The sequence below is a fragment of the Leptopilina boulardi genome, unplaced genomic scaffold, assembly GCF_019393585.1.
Source record: "Leptopilina boulardi isolate dan_hultmark-lab unplaced genomic scaffold, ZJU_Lbou_2.1 LbouV2_179, whole genome shotgun sequence".
NCBI classification, from domain to species: domain Eukaryota; kingdom Metazoa; phylum Arthropoda; class Insecta; order Hymenoptera; family Figitidae; genus Leptopilina; species Leptopilina boulardi.
Genome location: NW_026137728.1, coordinates 414,519 through 442,128, shown reverse-complemented (window position 1 = coordinate 442,128; position 27,610 = coordinate 414,519). Strand labels below are relative to the sequence as shown.

At 30.6% G+C, this 27,610-nt stretch overlaps 2 protein-coding genes across 2 annotated transcripts in view; one reads left to right on the top strand and one right to left on the bottom strand.

Moving 5' to 3' along the window:
* Positions 1 to 858: 858 nt before the first annotated feature.
* The window catches only part of LOC127277801 (RNA-binding protein MEX3B), a 61,805-nt gene continuing 35,053 nt past the window's right edge, over positions 859 to 27,610 (bottom strand). The window contains exon 2 of the mRNA XM_051299185.1: positions 859 to 10,151. Coding sequence (XP_051155142.1) covers positions 9,163 to 10,151 — 989 coding nt within the window. The 3' untranslated portion in view covers positions 859 to 9,162. The remainder of the gene's footprint in view (positions 10,152 to 27,610) is intronic.
* On the top strand, positions 21,564 to 26,137 carry LOC127277800 (uncharacterized). Its single transcript, XM_051299184.1, has 4 exons — positions 21,564 to 22,689; positions 22,863 to 23,758; positions 23,846 to 23,968; positions 24,345 to 26,137. The coding sequence occupies exons 1-4, from the start codon at positions 22,137 to 22,139 to the stop codon at positions 25,116 to 25,118; spliced, it is 2,346 nt and encodes a 781-aa protein (XP_051155141.1). The 5' UTR covers positions 21,564 to 22,136; the 3' UTR covers positions 25,119 to 26,137.

Here is a 27,610-nt window from a genome sequence, read left to right as displayed (position 1 = left end):
TTTAAAAAAAAAAAAAAAAAAAAAATTCAGTCAACATATTATTGGAACGAGAATAGATTGAACGTCATACATGCATTTTGATTTTTTTTTGGACAGGTATATTTTTTTTTGTGTTCTATATATATTATATGAATATAATATATATATGCCACACTGAATTTCAGCCGCAGTAAAAATAGCGATTTTTTTTTTATATATATAGTAGCAATAATAATAATAATAATAGTAATTTAATAATAATAATAATAATAGCAATATAATTATAGCGGTATACTTCGTATAAAGAAATAGCATTATTATTTAACATAAGGGCAGTCGGGTTGTCATGTCTTGCGTGTTTGATTTCGTCGTTTCGACAATTTTTTCTTTTCGTGCGTTATTTTATCAAAAAAAAAAAAATTCAAAAACAAAATTATTAAAAAAAATAGGAAAAAAAAAATGCGGAAGTCCTCCGAAATGGAGACATCGATAAGCAACAAACACAACAACAAATCAAACACAAAGCTTAATACACAACCAGACACAAAAAAAAAAAAAGAAAAAACATAGGGAAGAAAATATATAAGTGCACATTATATTAAAATCATATTATATATTAAAATATTCATAATAATAATAATATTAATAATAGTCATAATATATTATCGCATGTCCGTAAAATTACAATAAAAAAATATAGAAAATAATAACCTCGCAATTCTTTTTGTTTTCTTCTCTCATACTCTCACGCACGAATAATATATATAATCTTTCTTTCTTGCAAACATTCTATCTTTCTCTCTCGGTCATGGCGTTCGCTACATCTATTTATAAGAAACGAAAAAAAAAAAACTAGCAATAAAAAATTTAAAAAAAAAAAAAAAAAAAAGATGCTGCGTATGTGCCGTATGCCGTCGAGTAATTATTATATTGGGTCTCGTGTCTTATTCTCTTTTTCCATTCTTATAATATATAAATACGAGAGCAAATACAATATGTAAGTAGTTATTACAGATACTAAGTTTCTTTTTTTTTTTTTTTATAATAATATATACGTTTATTTATTAAACGTCATATATGTGTCAAATCGGTCTTTTTAATAATTTAAATACGTCGAATGTGTGGCGTCTTTCCCGCGTCTTTTCTTTTTTTTTCATTCATTTCCTCATTTTTTTTTTTTTTTTTTTTTACACACACAATAATGCCCAAAACACTTTATTATTTTCAAAAGAGGAGGAAAAGACTAAAAAAAAAAATCTCGACGATAAAAAAATAATTTCCAAAAAGAGTGCGTATATAAATGCAAAATAGGTCAGTCGATCCGTCCAAGGGACGTGCGCTTGGTAATCACAAAAAAAAAAAAAAAAGAAAACAAAAAGAGGCCCTACAAAAATAATCCCGATTTAACGGGGAAGAGACAATGCGTTATTTTTTTTGTTCAGACTCATCTGGGGACTATTTTGCATAAAAAAAAAAATTATAAAATTTTTTACTCTCACTTTCTCTTTTCTATCTATCTATTTTCAACCTCTCTCTCTCTCTTTCTCTCTCTCTCTCTCTCTATCTCTCTGTAAACTAAAAACAATTTTGTCTCTTTTACAAAACTTTTTTCGATATATTATTATAATTGATACTAAATAAAAATTCTTTATTAATAAACAATGTAAATATCAACCATTGGTCCTTGGGGTTACTTTTAAAAAACAAATTTTTTTTTTAAAAGCGTCCCTGCGGAGTGTGGAACTTATAAATTTCTTTAAAAAAAAAAAAAAAAATTCTCCGATTTCCATTCAAATTCAGTCGTTATTTATTTCTTTTTTTAAAATTGATCGCGAGAGTTACTTGAGGATATAATGTAAATTAATATTTACAAAAAAAAAAAAAAAAAATGTGCGAGCAGCGTTGCTCCCGGTTTTTTTTTTTTTTCTATATCCAAAATATTCTTTGTCTTCGCGATTGAGGATCACTGAGTATGATTAGGAAAATATTTGAGAATCACTGGCAATAAACGCGAGGTTTTTTTTTTTCCTTTTTAACTAACTGCTCGCCATTTGTCACACTACAATAATAATAATAATAATAATAATAATAATAATTATAATAATAATAATCATTAATAATAATAATAATAATAATCATTAATAATGCTATTAATAATATCGACGTCGACAATAGCAATAATAATATTATAATCAATAAATGTGATAAAATGTCAAATATAAAATATTCTTCGCTACATATATTAATTACTTTTTTTTTCTCTAAATCTGCCCTCTCTCTCTCTCTCTTTTTTTTTGAACCGCAGCCGGGGCCCTTGAAAAAAAACACTACGCACAACATTCAATATAATAATAATAATAATAATAATAATAATAATAATCATAACTATAATAATATGTGTCACATATATATATATATTTAATTTTTTCCTTTAAATGATTGCTAAGTGTTCCTCTTTTTTTCTATAATTTTGTGAAAAAAAAAAAAAAAAATTCCCCCCCCCCCCTACTCTTTTGTTGTAAAAAATATTAGCACTAACATTCACCATACGATTTAATTTTTTTCATCATCAGTCGGAGCAAAAGCTATCTCGCACCTTGTTCCCTTCCCAATTGTTTCCCCCCCCCCTGGAGTAATTCATATCCACGATTTTTTTTTTTTTTTATCTCACTATTTTGTATAATCGGTTATTTGACAAACCTCCATGTGTTTTTTTTTTATATCGCGCACTTTTCAATTTTTTTTCTGTTCGTTCAAAAAAAAAAAAAAAAAAGAAGAAAAGAAAAACTAAAAAGGAAAAAATTCTTGTCAAATGAAAAAATATCAACTTTTTTTTTCGTATATAATAATTACATCTTGAAATACTGATTCTCTAGGTTTTTTTTTTTCGGGCGACTGTCATTACTCGAAAAAGGAGTTTTTTTTTTTTTCATACACAGACATTCGAGAGAGCAGGGGTTATCCCATAATCCTTAAAATTGCTAATCATTCAGCGAAATTGAGAAATAAACTAAAATTACAAAGAGGGAAACAATGACACTTGGACTCTGTTTTTTTTATACAATTTAGCGAAAAATAAATTTTAAATTGAAAAAAAGGGAAAATAAATTTGTTTTTTTTTTTTTTTGAAAATAATTTTGTTTGAAAAAAGAAAATATTGCTTAAAAAAAAAATCATTTTCTCCAAGGGACGATAAATCTGATTTGTCCTGATTTGTTTTCCTCGAAAATTCCTTATGTTTTTTTTAATATGAATTCGATAAATTCTTTTTTTACTATAAAAAAAAAAAAAAATTCTATCAAATATTCATATTATTTTGCACTTTGAGAAAAATATAACTATTTTTCAAATAAAAATTTACTTATTTTTCAATAGTATATTTTTTCTCATCGTTGAAAAAAAAAAAATTATTAAATATAGAAAATTTTATGAAAATTCGAGCTTCAGGAATTAGGAAATATTTCATTGTACATTTCCAAGATAGGTGATTTTTCATCAACCGAAAATGTTTTTTTTTTTTGAGAATATTTTTTTTTTCACAAAATTTTCGTATTTAAAAAAAAGAATTTTATGAAATATTTTCTTACATTTTCTATACATAATATTGGCTATATTATTAATTTATATTATATTAATTAATATTTTTCAATTATTTGATAGAATAATTAAAATTAATATTAATTAATACAAATATATATTTTGTAAATAATATAGAATAATATATATATAAAATGTAGAAAAAAAATTGTCAATTAAATATTCAAATTTTGAAAATCGAAAAAATTATTTCTTTTCTGATAAAAAAAAAAAAAAATTTTTGTTATAAAATTAAAAGAAAATAAATTGAAAAAGTATACGAAGAGTACAAGTGAAATCGTTATAAAAAGAAAAATAAGAAGAGGACAAATATCGTTCAAGGCATTCATTCGCATCTGAGATCGAGATTGTGGGCTGAGAACTGCTCGTAGCCGCGCTGATCCTCGCGAAACGGCCTAACAAATATAGTACTGGTCATAATATACAGCGGTTTTTTTTTTCCTTTTTCTTTTTTTTCCCTTTTCTTTTCTTTTTTTCATCGATATTATATAATTACATCGATTAGGATAACGCGACAATTATCCGTTATACAAAAAAAAAAAATTTTTTTTTGATGACAATACATGAATACGAACAGCTATTTTTTTTCCTTCTCTCTCTCTCTTTCTTTCTCTCGTTTAAGTAATCCAGTAGGTGTAAGTATTTAATTAAGTAATTAATCCAAGGGATCGGGGTTTTTTTTCCACTATATCAAAAAGTCATTTTTTTTTTTTTTCCCAAAAAGCATTACACGCGGCTATATAGTAATTACGTTCGGCATTTATTATATTCGCATATATATTTATATAATTAATACAAAACGTATATAATATATAATATATATATTAGATATATATCTCGAAACGTTCTCACTCTCCAATCACTACTTGGGTTTTTTTGTAATTAGCTTATTTTTTATTATTATTATTATAAATATATGCAAGAAAAAAAAAATCAATGAAAAAAAAAATCTCACTCTCACTATATATATATAGAGATTGTGCGCGAATTCTAAAAAAAGGGAGGGAGCGCGATAACACAATTCGAATATTTCACCATTAAAAATGATATTTTTTTTTTATATATTTATATATATATAATATATATATATACCTATACAATAGAATATAATAACATATTAAATACAGTTAAATTAAGCAACAACGATCGTCTCTATGAATCCTCTATATACGCTCACGTTTAAATCTATTTTACTTCTATTTTTTTTTTTTTTCATTAATTCTCTATATGATTTTCTTATGTTTAATTATTATTCTTTGAGATATGTATCGTCGTGTGTTTCACATTCTAATCCTCTATATTCTATTCGTCACTCGTCTTACAAAAAAAAGGGGGGGGGGGATAAGGGAGCCTCGACAACACCTGCTCTTTTCCTTTCTCTCTCTCTCTCACATTCACTAATCACACAAATTTTATTTCTCTCACATAAACCCTCTTTTGCGATGAATTCACTTTTTTTTGCCTCCAAACACCTTTTATTAAAAAAAAAAATTTACGATCTTTTCAACCGTCCGTCAAATCACGTCAATGTGAGCTCGTTTGTGATTTCTTTAAGACTCATTTCTCTCGTTTCTTTATTTTATTTTTTTTTTTGCATTTTTTTTTTTCTACGAAAATGGCAGTTATCGGTCACAGCCAATGGCTATTTTTTTTTTATATGTTCATGTATTGTATTACGCAATTTACGCCTCTTAATACATATTAAATATCTATATAATTATTACTTCGTAAACTATTATCATTATTAATATATTATCGTTAAACTGTATCTCGTTTAAAATCTTAGCCACATTTATATATGAATACTCGCTTTTATTAATTGGTACATGAGTTAGTGAAAAATCAAATAAATTTTTTTTTAAATATTAAATGAATGGAAAGAAATTTTTTTTAAAACAAAATATATGTTTTTAAAAAAACGAGATTAAGTCATGATTGTTACATAAAAGACGTGTGACGAACGGTGATCTATCATTTGCAAGGGAAATTCGATGAAAAAAAAGAAAAAAAAAAATTAAATTTCGAATTTAAAAATATAAATCAGGGGTTGAAATTTTTTTACCCCATTATTATGATTTTCCATTGCAAAGATTTCTAACGGCTTTTCTAAACAGAATTAAAAAAAAGAACTCTCTCTCTCGAAAAAAAAAACAGTCACACCTTTTTTAAAAAAAATTTTTTCGAAAATCCCTTTTATAAAAGTTGACAATCGCCCTTCGCCTCATAAAAAAAATCGTCTTTTTCACATATTATTAGTTTACATTTATTTTTTTTTTACGCGTTAAAAATTCACGAGCGCAAAACGCCATAGAATAATATATATATATATAGATTACTAGCATTTTCTCTTTTCCCTCCATGGTTTGCTATAATAATTTTTTTTTTTTTCTTTATTTACTTTATTTTTAATATATTTATATATTATTATAATTCTTATATATCTACGTATTTAAAAATCTTCCTCGATCGTCTAAATCTTGTCTTGCTAAAAACTTGTTCACTATTTCATTAAATCCCCTCGAATAATTATAATATATATTTATATATATATGTCCCGCCCCGAAAAAAATTCCCTCCCATTATTTTTTTTTTTTTTTAAATAATAAATTTCATCGTCTTTTTTCTTTACATATTTTTCTCACCCAGAAAAAAAAAAATTTGTTTCTTCAAAAAAAAAAATAAATTTTTTTTTTAAATTCATAGTGATTTTCGATCAGACTTATATATTGAAGTGTGTGAATGACATATTTTTATCCGCTTGATCTACATATATATGTATTTTTTTTTTTATTATATATTCCGCTGTATTGCGCGGTGCGTTTTTTTTTATAGTTTTAAAGTCAGAACGTGGATGCTAAAGAGAATACCTATAAATATATAATATATATATGTATGTCATCACCATTTTCATTTTTTTCATTTTTTTTTCATTTTTTTTTTTTTTTTTTTTTATATTTTTGTTTATACTTAACATAGAAAAAATATAGAATTTACTTTGCCTCGAACTTAAATATAATAAACCTCTCTCGAGTATCGTTTTTTTTTTTATAATATTATTTTTATATATATATATTTATATGTATAATGTCATAAGTGCGGTGCATCTTATTACATGACGGGCGCGTCATCGCAAAAAAAAAAAAAAATATTAAATAAAATAAAACAGAAAATTCGAGAATAATCGTGTTTATCTCTATTTAAAAAAAAAAAATTCTGTTTTTCTTGCATATATATAAAAAATTATAAATATTTATATATATGCAATTTTAATTGAGAACGCGAAAGAAGGAAGAGTCTCAAGAAGACCGTAGAGGTCGCCACATGGAAAAGGAACGAACCTCACACAAAAGACGCAAAAAAAAAATAAAATAAAAAAAACGGAGATCAACTCTCCGTGTGGTTCCTTCTCAGCGGGCAGAATTTTTCTCACCGACAATGAAAAATTAAAAATGTCAGCGAGCTCTGCGCGCGCGATGATGATTTGAGCATATTTTCGTAATGGCAACGATTTAACGAGACCAAGAAATTTAATGAGGGACGAAAAAAAAATTATATATAAATATATATTTCAGCGAAACGGAAAAAAAAGTGAGAAAAAAAAAAAAAAAAAGTTAATGAATACCGATAAAAAAGAGGAGAAATCATTATTTCTTTTTCATTGTGATTCTCTCCTATTTTTTCGTCAACTTTTGTCAGCCTTTTAATCACCTTGGAAAAACGTTTTTTTTTTTTGCGGAGCTGATTTAAAAGATTAGCCCAGCTTTTTTTTCACAGCGTTAACATAAGAAAAAAAAAAGAAAAAAAAAAAAAACAAAAAAAAAACACGCCGCGACATTGCTCACGATTTTTGTTTTTTTGAGCCTGAATTCACGAAGGGGTGTTGGGGGGTGGGTATGGGGGTTCGAGCGGGATCCCAACCCTCCGGCAAATTCCGTCTGCGGCTGATTTTTTTTTTCCTCTTTTTTTGCAATAGTTAATATGTGATATTTATATATATAATATATATAATATATAATATAGCATATATATAATATAATATAATACGTCTCTCGAAATAAAAGCTACATGCGTCGACGATCCCTACTCGAAAGGTATATCGTATTAATTAAGAATTAGTTATTATTTCGATTATTACTAGGGTTTTTTTTTTTTTTTTTTTTTTTTTTTCATCTTTTTTTCATCTTTTTTCCTTTCCTTTCCTTTTTTTTTTGAAGAATACAATTGCGGGGGCCGCTGCTCCATGATTCGTCATATTCAAATATATATTTTTTTCATTTTGAAAAATTTTTTATTAAAATTATATATATATAAAAAAAATTTACTTCTTTTTTTTTCTCCCTCTCGATTTTTCCACCCGTCGTCCCATCGCGACGTACGCGCGAAAAATACAAAATCTAAATCTCCTCGATAAAATATCATCATATATTTATATTTATATATATATATAATATATTTATGTTTATATTTATAGAATATATATTATTATTATTTTTATTATTATTATTATTATTATTATTATTATTTCAATTGCTGTGTCGCTTATATAAAGGTAAGATAATACTCTATGCGAGGGATGGCGGGCGGAAAGAGAAATTATGACGAATCATGGTGCTCCCTGATTTTTTTTCGCCATTTTTTTTTTTTAAACCCCCCTGTACAAACGTAGACCCGTTTTTGAAAATTAAAAAAAAAAAAAATAGTAAAAATTCAACGGGTTAAAAACATTTATAATCTCTAGAAAATATAAACTCCCAAATTGAGTTTTTCTACAAAAAAATTTCGACTATACTTTTTTTTTTCAATGCTTGAATGACGAATCGCTTTTTTTTAACGTCGTAGGATCGTATAATCAAAAGGAATTATTTTTTTTAGATTCAATGCACAGAACGAATCGTAAAATGTTAAAATACACATAAAATACATATAATATATATATACTTATTTAAACATATTTAAAAAATTTGTTTTGAAAAATTTTTTTTTACAGCCAATATAATAACGATTTCGTCTGCATTTTGAGTCTCTTTTTTTTTTGATTTGACGAAGCGGCGCCGCCACATCAGAGCAAATTGTCTGGGTTTTTTATTAAATATTCTCCCATTGTGTCACGAGAGTTTGTATTATTTTGTCGCGAATAGAATCGGAGTGACACCTACTAAGTGTTTTTTTTTTTTTTAAATATCGATTCGTTGTATCCAGTTGTGGCGGGAACATGAGCGATGTGTTTGAATCGAATTATTCCCGTTTTTTTTTTTTTTTTTTTTTTTTTTATTAATGGTAAAAGGTAAATATTGGCAGCAGCAACAGCAGCAGTGGAATTGAAACTTGTGCGCGTGTTCTCTTCCTATATATATATAGTCTAACAAGTTGATTTTGTTCATGACGGTCGGCCTCGATGTTTTCCTCGCGCTGGAACTCAAAACGAGACGATCGTCACGGACAGAAAAAAAGAAATTCTTGGCCGCTCTCGTGTCTCTCCATCTATTTCCTCCATGTTCTTCTTCTACCTCGACAATTTTCCTCCTCCTTTCCTCCTCCTCCTCCTATTCGCCTCCTCGCGTCTCCGTTTCCGGAGAGATTCTTCTTTTAAGAGAGTATGCGAAGTGCCTGAAGTACGGGCCTCTGGCACACTGGACAACTTGGATCTGAGCTTTCACAAACGCGATTTCCACAATCGAGACAGAATAAATTATGTCCACATGGTACAAGTGCTGCAGTGATTTCCTTGTCACCGCATACAACACATTCACGTCGTCCATTGGCGCTACCACCGCCTAAAAGTGAATCAGTTGGTGATGCAGGGCTCGCCGATGCAGGTGGCGATGGTCTCGATGGTAGAGCAACACCTGGGAATGACCAAATTGATGACGATGATGCAGCTTGCGATTCAAATGATGGCGATTCACCAAGACCCTCGTCTCTTTCTAAACCAGCGCCCCAAATTGCAACAAGATCATTTAAACCCGGTGCACCTGAGCTACTTGATGAACTACTGCAACTTCCGCTACTTGAGAATGCTCCACTCGAGCCGTTTGAGCCATTTGAGCCCGATGGATCTAAACAGCCAAGAATTGATCCCAAACCACCGCGACATAATGCACCCAATAAATCGGCATCCTCAATGCCTGGTCCAGTGCCAGTTCTTAATGCAATGTGTGCTTCAATTTCACGTTTTGCCGCCTCAACACTCTCGGGTAAACCAGTTACTTCAAATACTGGCTCCTTATCGCGACTTGGTGTCACAATATATGTATGCGTTTGATGTTGAATCCTCTTGATGGTCGCACCTTTAGGACCTACTACCAAACCAACGACTCTGTATGGTACTCGCACCTGAATTGTCACGTGTCCAGGAACTGATGCTGGTGGACCTGGTGGTGCTCCAAGTAATGCACCCAATGAACTCTTACGGGATGCGCGAATCTGCGAGAAATGTTCAGCAGCTGAGAGAATTTCACGTTTTGCCTTTGCCACATCCTCCTTTCGTCCAGTCACCACAAACACTGGCTCCTCACCTCGAACTGGCGTTTTAATGTAGGTATTTGTCTTTGCACGCAGTGCTTTGATCTTGCAACCTGTAATCAAAAAACAAACGAAATTTAGTATCGGATTCTTCAAATTTATGCTTAATTTACATTATTAGAGTTTCTAAATCTGATGAAACAGTAAATTTTAGCTTTTAAAATAGTAGTAGAATTGGTATTATTAATAGTACTGTATTATCAGAATTAAAGGTGAGATAAGGGTCAAATGTCTCTAACAGACTTAGGAAACTAAGTCGTCTAGTCTCACCCAGACATGTAATTATCATTGTTCTATCCATTACGCCACTATTTAAGGCTTCTTAAGACCTTTTCAACATAAAGATTCTAGAAACGCCTTAAGGTTTGGTTTTAGATTAAACACCTAGCCCGGATAATCCAGACTGTAATTAGCCTTAATACAGTCTGGCCAAATTAATCCAACATTGGTTCAAAATTGGATTAAATGCTTATCCCAAATTGTCATTAGCTTGGACACACCAATCAAGATTGAAGCTGCGGGCCTGTATTGTCGCTTCTCACCTGGGGTATCAATACTGAATTTAGATTCCCAAGTGAGAGGCAACAATGGGTTTAAGCTTGTTTAGGTCTGGTTAAGGCTTGGTCAAAATTCGTTAAGTCTTGGTTTAAAAAACAAAGCGAAAATTTAAAGCCCGGTGCTTCAATTTTGATTCAAAATTGGTGTCTCCAAACTAATGACAATTGTAGCAGATGAGGTTGAGATGATATATCTCCAATTTTGAACCAATGTTGGCTTAATTTCGCCAGTCCATATGAAGGCTAATTCCAGTCCAGTTTAACCAGACTAGGTTACCCAGACTAGACGTCTTGGATTAAGGAACCCTAATGGTCAAACCGACCACCTAATGCAACAAGAATTAACAGCATTGTAACCGAATAGAAGAGAAACAAAAATTGTTCTGGCCCTTCATAGAAATCCTGAAAAGACTTCAATTTTTACCAGGAAAATAAAATCATATACCAATTGCTCGAAATTTCGAAACAATTCTCATCGAAGGACATAATATATCGTAAATTCCAAAGAACTTTTAGCAGCTAACTCGCTGCTTTTTCTCTCCGGAAAGATGCAGAAAAGAAAGAAGTTTGAGAGAGAGAGAGAGAGAGAGAAAGAGAGCAACGAACAGGAAACTGGAAGGCACTGAAAGGAAGGAGGTCCCGACCCGGTCTGGTCCTCTCATTCTCACAGACTCTCTGGCCTTGAGTCGGCGCAATGCTAGCAATGCAGGTGAACCACTCCTCGCTCTCTCTTTCTCTGTTACTCTTTCTCATTCTTGTTCCTTCTAGCACGATCCATCCTCTATCTTTCTTGCACTCTGACTCCCTTTCGTTCGCTCACTCTGATTCACTCTCTCCTTCGCGCCTGTCGCGAGTATACAACTCTCGAAGGTTCGCATACCACTCTCATCCTCTCTCTTTCTCTCCCACTTCCACGCACAATCTCATTATTACTGCCTCTCTCTATGCTCTTGTTTCTCATCGAGATTTATCGATTTCCAATAGACGCGGGCGTTACATCAACATAATTTAATCAATAATTAAATTCCGTTAATTCTATCCATATTTCCCCAGTATCATTATCCAAATGAGAAATTACAATTAAAAAAAAACTTGATTTGCGGTCAAAACTTCAATAACAATTGAACCCTTTTGATGCAGGAACCAGACAGAGCATTGAAATTCTATTCTAAGTCTGGTTCTTGCATCAAGAGATTCAATTGTTCAGCTTGAAGTTTTCTTTGCGTTGTTTATACTTTGCATTTCAAAACCAATAATTAAATAATAAACCCAATTTGAGTAGAATAATAATTACACCTGACATCCTAAAGCATTAAAAAAACACATTCTTCTTTTAAACCAATAAAAACGAGGGTAAAAGTATTGGCCGGAAACATTATATGAATGCGTTCCCTTCATAGTCCATGATCCTTGAATGACACGACAATGTCAGGGACGTTCGCGAGTATATTTCTTCAGGGACACGCTTATGGTATGTGTGGATATACAACTCTCATATATATATACACTGTGTATAATCTTGACATCGATACGGACTTTATGAACGCAATTTGCAGAGACTGTCATTGCGCCACCTACGAGAAAGTCTCACACACTCTCTTCTGTTCCTCTGCCACAAAGTCGCCAATCCCGTAGACAAGGTCGAGCCACTCCATTCCCCTGTAATTTGCTCCAATATTGAAATTGGTTCTACCTTTTGCCATATTATAATGTCATACATCCCGTTTGGTGCACTCTCCCTCCTCCTTTTATCTTAACTCTCCAACTCCATAATCAAAAATTTCATCGTTAAAATATATCAAAAAAGAAAATTTTTTATTACATACATTGAATACAAGAAAATATATTCAAATGCCCTCGATTCATAAAAAAAAAAAAAAGAAACTTGAAGATATGTTTAAATTCTCGTCGTCACTTTGTGTACAATAATTATGACCCAGCCTTAAGAGTAGTTTGCTTTTCAGCAGGCAGGAGATTCAAGGCAAGGTGCATAAGGTACTCGACCGCAAGTTAAGTACAAGACCCTCATAACGAGCGACCACCGCCTTTAAAACCACTTTAGCGTCATCTCTTCTAAGGTTAAATAAAAAAAAAAAAAAATTCTTAACCAGTTCGAGTTTTAAAATGAGAAAATTTTACTTTAAAACAAAAATTGGTTTATATATAGAGTGGGGAAAAAAAACGCAAATGCGTGGACAATGCAACAAACTTGGATGATAAAATCTTTAAGGTTAAGGCCAAGGCTAGAACAATCACTGGAACACGCACAATCATTCTCACAATGCATATATATATAGTGTTTGCAGAATTTGCGCTTTCACTTTGTTTCAAAATATATAGGTCTAATAAAAAGCAGAGAAAAAAATTTACTTTCCAAGGCGAGGGAATTAAGATGACTTTTGTATTTCATCTCCGAATGTATACGATTTTCACGCTACATATTCGACTGGAAAAAAAGTTCCTAAATCTTTTTGTAAATACTTCTCCCTTTCTTTCTAAAATTTCGATTTGGTTTTTTGAATAGAATTCTTAATAAAGAAGGACTAGAGAAAAGATGATTAAAATGCCACAGATTCTGAACGTTCAAATGAGAATTAATAAATTAATAATTGCCAGTCTCCGAATCTCAAAAGGGTCTGCGCTCGAATTTGCGTCACAAGTTTTGATCCCTATTAAAATTTAGAAATTGTTCAATATCAAATTCCAATGATAAGAATCAACTGTTAAAATTTTATATTGATTTCAAAATTTTAATAACAGAGACCAAATTTTGTGACATAAATTCAAGTGTAGGCCATTTTAAGATCCGAAGCCTTAGTTTATCAAATGTTTAATGTGCTTTTCTATTTTCATTGCTGCAGTAATTTTGGAACAATTCATAGACCAAATAAATGATTTCGTTCATTTGATTACGTTCAGAACTTCAGGCATGTCAAAAAATATACAATCAGAAACATTTAAACCACTCAATTTGACGGCACTGAACACAGATGCGCGCGCCGATTTTTTTCGGCAGTGTGCGAGGCAAGTCACGTGGTAAACTCGTCAGTGTGAAAGATTCGACATTTCGCGAGGTTATGACTTTATTAACAAAAAAAAAAAAAATCCAAAAGCATCAGGAGTATTAAAAGAAGTACAAATGGTACAAAAAGTGCAAATATAAAATTCTTTTACACTCAAAAACTCTTGTAAGAATTCTTGCAGTGCCGAGTAATTTGGGTATCTGTCGAAACTATAGAAAAGTTTACCATATAGTTATGGTAAATTCTACTACCGGAATAGTAGAATTTACCGTAACTATGATAAATTTTCCTAGTTTTTTCTAGTGAAACAAATACATCCCCAAATTACTCGTTACAAAAGTTTCTGGGTGTAGATTAAAAAATTTACGAACCTAAGCTTGCACACTTGATTTCAATGGTTTTCAACTGGAATTTAACAAGATATTAAAGAATAAACGATGAATTTTTATAGCATAAAAATAATAATACGAAGAGTTGAGTTCGGCGAGTGTCGATCAGTGGGTAGCGTACACAGACACACACACACAAAGGAAAGAAAGAGGAAGGTGCATAATAACAGGCAGGTGAACGAGGATCGCACGTACTTGCACGCAGGAACAGGACATTGGAGGGGTGATAAAAGATATAGAAGGTTGCCTCGTGGTCTCTAGATAAGGAGAGGGGAGGGTGACCGATGGCGGAGAGAGAAGGTGTAGGTCGGGGAACCAAGTAGGAGGCAGGGGGGGGGGGGCAGGGGGCGTGGGTCGTAGACAGTTGAAGGGCCGCGGCCAAGGTGAGGTGAGACCGTGAAGCAACGATGAAAGAAAACAGAAAGAGCAAGAGAGAGAGAAAGAGAGACAGACAGAGAAGACGAGTATCAAGAAAAAGAGAAAGATCGCCAAGAGAATGCGAAGCCGATTTTGCCTTTGTTTGTCGACGGTTCTCGATCGAAAAAGAGGAAAGAAATCGAAAAAGAGTGTGCGTCCTTCTTCTGTTACGCGATGGCGAAATTTTATACGAAGATATAAAATTCGCCCGCATCAATATAGATTAGAGTATGCTTCGATTGATTCCGCATCTTTCTCATGTTGGGAGGTCGGGTTTTGTGCACTTTGGTTGCAAACTTTGAAAACCATATCTTCCACTAAGGACAACGATGTAATTCCAGTCGGAATTTCCAGTGAAAGTATATATTTTATTCGATGATGACAAAAATCCATTGTTCCCTTTTTTTTCTAAGGAAATCCGGATTAACATTTTTTTTTTTTTTAACAATTGATCATCATCGTTAGGCAAATCGAATTTGAACATGAAATTATTTCTCACGATGTCGATGAGTTGGTAAAAATTCGCGATACTTATCAAGAATTGTAATTGATGGCATGTAAAGGAGTTATCTAAAAGAATCGACCACACGTGGCTTTGCGCAATAGATAGAGATCGACTTTCAACAAGAAGTGAAAATCACTTAAGTTTTTTGGGAAAAATCTCTTTCTCTCTCTCTCTCTCTTTGGCTATATATGTACAAAAGATGCCGAACCATTAGTTCGACTCCTCTCTTTGGTAATTACCATTCTCTCCTCTAGAGAGAAGCAACGCCCATTGAATGCTTATTCGACCACCGCGCGCCTCAGGCTAATCCGACTTTCTTCAAAGATGTCTTTAGTCTTGCTAATTTGTGCACAAAGGAACGAAATATGGCCAGATAAAAAAAAAGGAAGATATAGAGAAAATGAAAACGAGATAACAAAGAACGAAAACTAAGAGCTCCTTCTCTTTTAGAGAGAGCTTCTTTTTTAAAAAATCTAGAGACGACTCTCTGGTGCAAATTTTGCACTCAGCTATACTATATAATACACTACTGCATAATGCGGCGAACGAGCTGAGAACGGTTTCGAAGAAACGATTCAAGGTGTAATATTATATACCTGAGATTCTCTTCACAATAACGTAGAGAAAATAGTTTTGATTTTAATTTATATATGTTTATTTTATTAAATACATACAAATAAAGTTCAAGTTAAATTTAATTTAACTCATTCCATGTTTGAAAATCCCAAGAATCAACTGATTTGAAATTTCCAAGAAAAGAAACAGTTAGAAATCTGCGAATTCTCGAAATTATATTCTAACAGAGTTCTAGAACACACACGACACACTAAAAGAATATATATACTTTCGAACCTTTTTCTTTTTAACATATAAGAAACTCTTATTTCGTGGAATTATCAACCGTTTATCATCATGTTAGAAGATGGCGACTCACGATGATATATATATATGTATATCAAATGATACGAAGACAAGATATAATCAAAAAAAAATTTTTTGTTAGATTTCTCACAATTCCATTTAATTTATGAAATCAGGACTGATTTTATTCAAATTAACAACAGTTTTGAGTAATTTTAAGTCAAAAATGACTGATAGTAGAAAACTTCTAATTTAGGGCCAGTTTCACCAACTCCGGTTAAAACTTAATCAGCGATTAAAGCCAAACCGCTCTAATTAGACGGTTAGGGATTTAATCGCCGATTAACTTTTAATCGTAATTGGTAAAACTAATTAAAATAGTAGCCTTACTAAATCAATTAGTAGTTTTCAATCAGTCATTTTTTACTAAGAATTACTCAATTCAGATTTAAAGTATACAGCAGGTGCAAATTCGGCTACATTAAAATTCTGTTAAAATTCTGTTAAAATTCGTAAATTCCTAACCAAATTCAAAGTAATTATCATCAGGTAAGCCCAAATCTCAAAAGAAAAATCACCATAGCGATATATTAATATCACTTATATACGATTAGATAAAAATTCTCCAGAAAGGAATTTATTGTGTAAATATTGTTTGCTTCATAATAAGAATCTTTTCCATGCAAAGCAAACTTCCGATAAAGTCATATAGAGAGACAGGAAGATATTTCCGAAGGTCTGATCTAACAATAATGTATAGTTTTGCATTAGTTATTTATAAAGATAAATATATACATAACTAAAATGCTCCAAGGAAAAAAAAAAAAAAAAAAAAAGAGGGGACAAATTTGTTTAGGTTTTGTTCACCTAAATAGCGGTACTTTTTGCATTTCCTCTATAGGTGGTCGCGCAGTTGCCCGAGTGTGTCCGTTTGTCTGTCCATATATCCGTGCACACGAATCGCGCGTGTATATACAAGTTTCTCAGGCAGGTCAGTGAAACTGCGCCGTCAAGTTGAAGGCCAACACCCCCACAATGCATCGGGCAGGCAACGATGTGTACGCCCCACCATCGTGGAGTTCTCGACCCTTCTCTCTCTCTCTCTCTCTCTCATTCCTCTCTCACTCTTTCGAGCCTTCACTCTCCACCCGTCGTATCCGCGCGCTCTCTCACTGCCGCTATAGAACATCCGAGGAAACTCCAATATAAGGCCGATAACGTCGGTGCCTGCCATCCACTCTCTCTCTAGAGACATCGTGTGCTTTATGGTTGTGTGTATATATTCCTCAGCCCCCTTCCACCCTCTCTCTTCGCCAACTTACCCGGATCATTGCTCTCGAGGTCGAAGTCGAGGGTGAAAAAAAGAAATTCCTTCTCCACACACAATATATGTATATATATCTTCGACCCACACGGTTTGACACTCCTTTTTTTTCCACCAATTCAATAATTTTATCAGTTCGATGACATTTTTTTTTTGCATACTGCCATTAGGTTTTCGTTCCTTAAACTTGATTTCTAATGTTACGAAATTTGTATCACTGAATTTCTATTTATTCGAATTTTTACAAAAAACAAATTGTTGTCCTACCAATAGTTTTGCTACTTTTTCAAACAATCCCCTATAGAAACCGCCATATTTGGCCCAAAAATGGCTTGAAACGCCTCATCCAATATCGGCCAGATCTGGGAAGCTTCAAAATTTGTTCCAAATCGGGTAAAACCTCGGGTAAGACGTTTTATGACAATTTTATGAACGCCAGGTTTAGGCCATGACAAAATTTCTAGTGTTTTTTTATGGGACCTTAGTTGCAAAAATTTTAGGTTATGTTTGTAAAATTAGAAGTGAAAATAGTGGATCATATCTTAATAGATAAATCACTGATCTTCATTAAATTCAAAATTTTTAGAAACATAACCTAAAAATTTTTGCAGCTACGGTCTTTTTCATCGAAAAGCATCACACAATATATGTAAATTTAAATTTACAAAAAAAGAGAAATACGAAATATTACTGTGAGTGGAAGTGTCGACTTTTATACCTATACTAATTCTACGAAAAACAGCACGAAAATTGGCTCCACGCCCAACGAATCAGAAGATAGGAATTGCATGTGACATTAAATTACATTGCACTCACGACAAAATTTATTTCTTACAGTGAATTGTTTTTTATTTATTTATTTTTTTTTGTTTGAAAAAAAAACGATTCATTTATAGACAAAATTTCGACTATTTTTAGAAAAGAAAAAAGTATTTTACTGTTATAAATTATAGGTTAGACACTTTGCGAACTCAACAGTATGCGAGGTTTAAATATATATATATATTAATAATAATTGTATAATAATTATTATTAGATTAATAAAAAAAATATATAAATAATATAATTATAATTCCATCAACAATTTAGAGCCCGTTTTCACCGTGTGGATAAATTTAATCTTCCGAGAGGTTAAAGGCAGTGGTATATTCTACGTCTGCGCAGAAGCAAACTTTTTGCGCAGACGCAGAATATATCTACTGGCTTTAACCTTACGGAAGATTAAATTTATCCACACGGTGAAAACGGGCTCATAATATAAAAAAAACCACAAGATATTAAATTTTATAATTTATAGATACAGTGGATTTAATCGAAACAGTTGACAAAGCAATACTATGAGCCCGCATAATTCCTTTTTCCTCTGTGTTTCTAGTTTTGTATAATCTGTCAACTTGACATATAATACATGATGCAACACTAGAAAATCCTATTATTATTATTGTTATTATCATAATTATTATTGTTATTATTATTACTTTTTCGAAAACCCTCACCGAAACATTTGAACGCAATTCAATACTAATATTTCACTCTCGAACAAGTGGAAATATATAAAAGAAAGAAATGAATTAAAAACCAAATATTGAATCGAAATTGTTTTTAGTAGCGCAAATTTGTATGTGGACCGCTCTCTCTTTCTCTCTCTTACTCTGTCGCGAGAAAAGAGCTTGGAAGGACAGAAATTCCAACATCATCTCAAAATAGATCGATGACACTCGCCCAAGCAATCTCATCTCTTGCGTGCGTATGCGCGCACGCGAGTGTCTCACTTTGAAATAAAGTATATACGCGCGCGAGAGCGCGGGATATAAGGTGCAATGCACGCATGTTGCCTCGCTGGTGTGTGCTGCATCGCATATCGTGAAGTCGCCGACTCTGTCGCGAATGGCAGTGGGGGTCATACACTATATTAAGATTGAACTCCACTGACATCGTACCGTACCGAGTATATGTATATACCTACTAGCCTTCTCATTTCCTTCTAGCGGTGCGGTGGTCGACCACTTCGACGCTATAACTAATTGTATATATATATATGTACATATTATATATTTAAGCCTTTTCATTCAATTTTTTTTTAATATATTTTTTCTTTTACGTACGCGTTTATTTTATGAAAAATAAAAACAATTTAAAATTTATTTCATTTTTTTATTTAAAATTTTATAATATTAATTTTATATACGATTATTGTATATTTGTTATATTAATTTATAATGAAAATTAATTTATTATATAATTAATTTACTTTCTTATAAATTATTTATTATATTGTAGTTAATTTACTATACTCTCTAAATCTGAATTAGACGCTTTTGATTAATTCTGACGCCTGCAAAACTGAAATACCGTAACTTGTTTTTTTTAGGTTATGTTACCCATTATTTTTCTTCTTTTAAGACAATATAGAGATAAAAATTATGGAGAATTTGATTCACGGAAGGTAGAAATAATTATTCCTATCAAAATTCAAATTAAATTCTCTATATTTTTTTTAAAAAAGAAATACAATGGGTAACATAACCTATAAGTAAAAACTAAAAATATTAACTAATTTGAATTAATGACTCATTTTTTGCTTTCGAATTAGTAAAACTGAATACTAATAGTAAAAAAATAAAAAATTAGTAAAATAAAAAAAAATAGTAAAATTTGACTAATTCAGAAGCAAAAAAGTAATAGTCACTAATTCAAATTAATTAAAATTTTTACCATTTCAAGGAGAGTAGAAACATTTCAAAATTTTTGAGCACACGACAAATAAATTAAAGAAATCAAAGCAAATTCTAACTTTACTGTAACTAATTCTATCTCTCAACTAAACTCTATATAATCCCTGAGGAGGAAGCGATATATAAGATTCATCAGCAATGAGATCGCTTTTAACCAATTACCGTCGAGCATGCATGAATGTCGTGAGACCTTCGATGAAACATTGTGATCGTGACAGAATGTCTATTTGGATTGACACCCCAGTACTGAAATAGTACTAGTTCCGTTATAGAATTCTCCTGACGACGCCACATTTGCACATATATAATTGTTTCACATATATTATATTTTCATTTTGAAAAATCCATAATTCATTTTGAAAATATAATCCAAAAATAACAAAATCTCACTCCAAAACAAAGAAATATCAAATAAAGGTCAATTTTTAAAAATCAAAAATTTGAACCATTTCAAAATTTCTATTAACACTAGTATATAGGACAACAAACTTATTTCAACTTGTATTGGAAATATTTTTACCATTCATTGGCTACCGTCCAAACCGCAGTAAATAAAATACATGCGGTTATTAATCGACCACTGAAATAAAACGAGATTATATCTCGTTATAATGATTAGAACAATGAGAAAAGTAAAAGAGAATGTTTATATATATAAAGATGAGACCATTTTTGGGAGTATTAGCCGATTCTTAATTATTGGAAATTAATATATAGTTAAAAGATGATGATGTGATGATGATGATGAATATCGCCCACTGAATTCCAATTTCCAAAAACAGAAAGGAACGTTACATTGTTATTCACTCACGTTACTTTATTAGATATGCTTTGAGAAAATGGTACCTTCCCTCCAAGATATATTCTACGCTCACTAGTGACTCATCATCTATTCACTGACCTACCTTACTTAAAGTAAGTGTGCTGCGTAATAAGCAGAGTAGTTACACTCCTCTATGTAACTCTAATTGATGTTGCATTTTAATAAATTTCAATCAACTAATTTTGATAGTCAACAAATGTTGTTTTACGACTTTTTTTTCATTACCTTAATATTTGAATCAGTGTAATTTTACAAATTAAATAGGGGAAATTTTACTAAACTGCATTTTGTCAATTACACTGCAAAAAGAAGTATCTTATTTTAAGATGTTTTGGTCGCCTTTTTAAGATGTTTTTAATAACTTATTGCTTCTAAGTTATCTAAAACAACTTAAAATGCATTAGTTTCTTAAGATATAAGATGGATAGGAAGATACTTTTGGTAACTTGCTTCCAATGTATCTTATAATAAGATACTTCTTTTTGCAGTGTACTTACTGAAAATTAAATTACTGGCGTGGTACTGTTGCAAGTATCGCGCCGGTACTAAAAAAAATTAACTACTGGCGCACTACTTAGCCAGTGCTGACAGTACACCTTGTCTAAGTAGTGCGCCAGTAGTTAATTTTTGAGAGTTTAACTTTATATAATATAGGTTATGTTTCAGAATGAACTTTTAGGTTACTTTTGACTAATTCAACTGCGGTAATTCATTGATTAAGTGAATTAGTAACCGTTTAGACTAATTCTTACTAAAAAAAATTGAATAATTTTTACTAGAAAACTACTAATTCATTTAATAGTTTTCTACTAGGGTAACTGTGGGTATTACTGTGCGTGATGGTATTACTGTCATTTTAAAAAAATTATTATTATATATAATTTATAAATATATTTTTTTTTCAAAATAATTACAAAATTTATTGTAAATCTTACTTAATGGAATAGTCAATAAAAATGTGCATTTCATCAATTGGTTATTTAATTATTTATATTTAAAATTGATTATGATTGAATTCCATGAAATTATCAAATATGGCTGCCGTGAACACTTATTCGAAAGCGTTAATATTTTCAATATTTTCAATAATATACACAATTCAGTGTTATTACTCAATTAAGTATGCTTCAATGTTTTAAAAAAATACTAATTTATCTTTATATTATTTATTTATAATTAATATTTCTTATAACTGTATTACCAGCAATAATTTCACTGCTTGTTGGCATTACTGTCATTTTTAAATACGTTTACTGCGCAACTCGCCGCAAAGGTAACCTAATCTTTTTGTTGACGTTTCTCTAACCTCCATTCTCATGGACAGCTTAATTAATTAATTAATTAGTTAATTAATTAATTACTTAATTAGTTAATTAATTAGATTAGTTAAGTAAAAAGAAAAATATGGATAGTGAAGAAAAGAAAAAAGAAAAACGAACGAAAAAGAAAAGAATTTCATATTCAAAAGAAACCTTAGCTCTCGCTCTCGAGGAACTTCGACACGGGAAAAAAGTTGCACAAGTTTCTCGGACATATGACATTCCCGGCTCAACACTTAGGGCAAAAAGATTAGGTCTGTATGCCGATAAAAACCCTGGTCCTTCGACTGTATTTACTGCAGATGAAGAAAAAGAGTTAGTGAATTGGATCATTCACTGTTGTGAAAAAGGATTTCCTGTATCTAAAAGTCAGCTGGTGGACAGTGTTCGACGAATTTGTGTTCAAACGAAGAAAAAAAATCCATTTACTGACAATATACCAGGTAGAGCTTGGTATGATGGGTTTTTGAAGCGTAATCCAGAAATTTCGACAAGAGTTACGGAAAAAGTTTGTTTGAATAGAGCAAAAGTTTCAGAGTATAGTTTGCGTCAATGGTTTGAAGAAATCTCGAAATATTTGGTTGAAAATAATCTCTTGTCATTAGAGCCAAATAGAATTTTTAACTGTGATGAAACAGGTAATAATAATAAATTTATAAGTACTTTTTTTTAAATTGTTTTATACTTTAATAAAAAAAATTGAATTTATCACTAGGAAAAGATTTAAATAATTAGTAATTTGCTTTGAGTAATATAAAAACACTTTTTACATTTTGATATTTAAACAATTTAAATACATATTAATTTACAGGACTTGCTTTAAATCCAATATCTTCATCGGTTCTCGCTCCAAAGGGTCAGAAAAACGTGTTCACTGTCGTAAACAATAATGAGAAAGAAAACATTACGACTCTAGTGACAGCCAATGCTGTTGGTAACCTTGCTCCGACATTTATTCTATTTACTGGGAATTCGCTACCAAATAATTGTGTTAAAATGGCGCCTGCCGATTATGCTTTTGGTTATTCAAAAACTGGGTGGATGTTATCTGAAAATTTCTACGAGTACATCGCAAATGTTTACGAACCGTGGTTAACAAAAAATAATATTCAACGTCCAGTAATTATGTTTATTGATGGTCACGCTTCGCATATCACGTTATACTTAAGTAAATTCTGTTCCGAAAAGCAAATAGTGCTAATCGCCTTGCACCCAAATGCCACGCACATAATGCAACCATTGGATGTTTCTCTATTTCGTACCTTGAAGGCCAATTGGAAGAAAAAAGTTGAAACATTTTGTCGAAATTCCTTTGCAGTCGGAATTCAAAAGTCTCAGTTTGCCCCTTTGCTAAAAGAAACTTTAGATTCAATGAATCTAGAAACCGTTTTACGAAACGGGTTCAAAAAAAGTGGATTATGTCCTTTCGATGTTGAGGCAATTGATTTCACTAAGGTCCTTAAACGAATTGGAGACTCAGATTCATTGTCAGAAGACAGTTCTCAGGTTTCGCAATGTAATTCCTCAACAGTTCAAGACTCCTTGGAAGTGTTTGAAAAATTTTTAAAGCAAGATCAAATAGAGGCATTTCGACTAAATGAAAGTCCAACTTGGAGAGGAAACGTAAAAGATGAGGAACTCTTTAACATATGGTACAAATTATCGTACCCATCAGGTGGTTTATCGAACACTCTTAATAATCAAAAGGTATATGGATAATAAATAAGTAATTTAAATGTTAATATTTATTTTCGTTACTTATTGCATATTCTTAAACTATTAAATTATTTTCAGAATGACTCAAGGTTGGACTTGCCCATGGACATTGTTTCTGATATAACTGAAATTATTGACACCACTCGGGGTCACAAGATGCTAAATGGAGTAAATGTTAAATCTACGATAAATTCAGATAATGTAAAAGCATATAATTAAATAATTCATTTCTTGTTTTGAAAACATTTTTATATTTACTTAGATTTTAAAAATTACGATTTCATATATCAATTTATAATATTTATAAGTTGATCAATATTTTTAATTCATATTTTATTAGATTGAAATAACACATTGATAAAATATTGAATTATTAACATTAATTGTTCTTACTAGCTTTTGTCATATAATTTAATATCATTTAAAGATATTTTTGAATTTAATATTTAAATTTACATTGAATTTATTGAATTGTAAAAAAAAATTATTAATAAAAAACCAGCTTTTTTGTATTGAAAATTGTAATGTATTTTTTGTTATAAAAAACGGCTGGTTACAATTAGATAATTGTTTTTAGGTAAAGTCAAGAAGCAATGCTGTCATTGAAAATGGATGTGTAATAATGGAATTAGAAGTAGATGTCAATCAAAATATTCCAAGCGATTCGATTTCTAACGGTACTGTCTTAGCATCTAATGATTTTACAAACAATGATTCGATTTCCGACGGTATTCTCTTAGCATCAAATGATTCTGCAGAGAATAAATCGATTTCCAACGATATTGTCTTATCAAAGGATTCTCCAGAGCTCGATGTACCACTTGATTTGACCAAAAACAAGTTAAAAGTTAATCCGCTTTGCGACATTACAAATTTTCATGAACAAAAACCGGTAATATCAGAAGAATCTGTGCATCAGAAGTTTTTGTTTTGGCCATCTGATAATTTATTAAAAAATGAAAATAAGAAAAGGATAAATAAAGTGCGTCATCCTTCAGTCGTCACCGGAAGTCAATGGCAAGAAATTGTGGACACAAAACAAACTGAGAAGCGAATTAAAATTGAGGCTGTAGAAACAAGAAAGAAAGCGAGAATAGAAAAAAAGGCGAAATCTAAATTAATAAAAGAAGAACTTCAAAAGAAAAGAGAGGAAAAAAAACAGCAAAAAGAAATGGAAAGCTTTGAAAAAGAAAAACAGAAGCTTTTGAAACAACAAGAAAAATTTGCAGCTATAACAGAGAAAAAAAAAGCTTTAGACGAAAAATTAGCCAAAGAGAAAGAAAGACGAGAAATAGAAAAACAGATTCGTGATTTGCAAGAAAGACAAGTAAATTTAAATCAAAATCTGTGATTAAAAGATTAAAGCTTATATATTTTTAATTAATGTCATAATGCTTTGTGATATTTACGATTAAGATTTATATCTAATATGGCATAATACTTTGTGATATCTGCCAAAAGTGTTCGAGACTCAAATTTTATTTATCAAACTTTTTTACTTAAGGATAATTATATGCTCATAAGTGTCATAATACTTTGTGATATCTTCGATTAACGTTTTTATCTATTTATATAATACTTTGTGATATCTACCAAAAGTATTTAAGACTCAAATTTTATTTATTCATTATAATAAAGTTTGTTACTTATTTATGTTTTATGTTTTGTCGTGGACGGTCACATATATGTAATATAAGTTGTCCAATTACTAAAATATATGTGCATATTGACATATTAAAAATATGTTACTTTCAATAAAGTTGTAATAATGGGAAAATTATTTATTTAAAAAATTTTAATTATTTATTCAATTTATTGACGTAGTAAACATAATTTAATAAATAAGATGTAGAATATGATGCTTGTTTAATAGTTAATAAAGCCATTTGGCCACAAAATTCTACATCTTATTTATTAAATAATTTGGCTTTTGAAAGAAGATTTTCTTTATAAATTATAAACATAATTTGACATAATAAAAAATAAATTTGTTTCAAATAAACTTTGAAACAAAATTTAGTTTGAATAAGCCCGCTATATTTCAACCAATGAGGTTAAATTCTTGTGACATGCGCAGCTCGACATGCAGCTCGATTTTAACAGTAATGCCAGCACAGTAATTGCCGTTTTGTTAGTAATTACCGCACAGAAATACCGACATTTTAACAGTAACACACGCATTTGCCATTATTTTTTAAATGGATGTTTTAAATAAAAAAAGTGCCAAACTAATCTCGAGTTTAATGATTAATTAAATTTAATAATTAAACTTTTATCTACAATTGGAATAACAACATTTGATTTATTTTTGAGGTTAAATTGAGCTTTGCAAAGTTAGCATATACAAAAAAAGCACAGTAATACCCACAGTTACCCTATCAATTAACCATTTTTTCTGCTAAAAATTATACATTTTCCACCTAATAATTAGTCATGTTTAACTAAAAATTAGTTACTAATTCATTTAATGAACGAATCGGCCTAGTTGAATTATTGAAAAGGGACTGATTTTAAAAATTTAGAAAAGAATCGTTTTTCCAGATATAAAATGTATAAAAAAAAATCAATGAAGAGTGAAGCCACCCTTTAGAAATGAATTTGATTTCTTTTTCGTTTTCTCTCGATAATATTCTAAGAAGCCCGCATGCACTCTACATCTCTCCCCTTATTTTGTCATGCTCGAAAGAGCCTGGGCATATTTTCTGTCCGTTGATGAAATTCGAGGTCGCATATGGTGCCCGGGAGGCCCCGTGGATCATCCAGACGCACGTCTTTGTTAAATATATTGGTCCCACTATATATCACATCTCGTTTCTTTTAGAAATTCAATTCTTTATATATTATAAATATTCTATCATTTTCAAGCTTTTCAATTTAATCCTATATAAACACAATTCATATTTTTTATACAGACAAATTTTTTTTTTTTTGAAATATAGTAAAAACTAAGAAACAAAAAACTTATAGGTTATGTTTAATCTTAATCTATCTCTCTAAATCTGAATTAGTTTTCTACTAATCAAAGAGTGCGTATTCGTTTACCAATTGAATTTGACTAATTTTTAGTAAAAAAAAACTACTAATTTCTAGTAGAAAACTACTAATTCGTGGAGTAAATCGGCTTACTAATTTGAAATAGTAAAAAATACGATTTACTCCATGAATTAGTAGTTTTCTATTAGCAATTAGTTTTTTTAACTAAAAATTAGTCACAACTGTTACTAATTCAATTGGTAAATGAATACGCACTCTTTCATTAGTAGAAAACTACTACTTCAGATTTAGAGAGATCCTAAACATAACCTATAATTCTTTATCTAATCTTATGTCCCTTTCTTCAGTAATATATATATATAATTATAAAAGCAGATTAAAAATAAAATATTTTTTCTTAAGGAAATTTTAACAAAAATGCACACGACAATTATAATATGTACATCTTGTAAGTACAACTATACACATTATCAGTATTTTGTTTCATAATGACAAAGTTTGCAGCTGCGCGCGGCGTTTTGTTTGTGTTGTAAGAAGAGTGTGTATATATGTATGCACACATGTGAACGAACCGGCTAGACTCTCCGACGTTGACTCACATAAGGCGAGTGCATATTAATCGTGTGAAAATCTCAATGCTTGCGCACACTATCACTGGATTCACACATCAATTATTGTAAACTTGTTCAATTTAAAGGCACTCAAATATTATTTCTTTATATACTTTAAAAAAAATAATAAGATTTACCACCTTCTAAACGTTTAAATGTACGAAATTAATTTTTTTTGTCTATTATTTATTTAAAAAAAAAAATTACTACCACAACAGTGAAAAATAAAAAGGATAAA

Excerpts from the sequence above, each read along its gene's own strand:
- LOC127277800 (XM_051299184.1), top strand. The coding sequence starts at position 22,137 with ATGGATAGTGAAGAAAAGAAAAAAGAAAAACGAACGAAAAAGAAAAGA. Across the intron at positions 22,690-22,862 it reads TTTTAACTGTGATGAAACAG|GACTTGCTTTAAATCCAATA; the intron begins GTAATAATAATA and ends ATTAATTTACAG. Across the intron at positions 23,969-24,344 it reads CTACGATAAATTCAGATAAT|GTAAAGTCAAGAAGCAATGC; the intron begins GTAAAAGCATAT and ends AATTGTTTTTAG.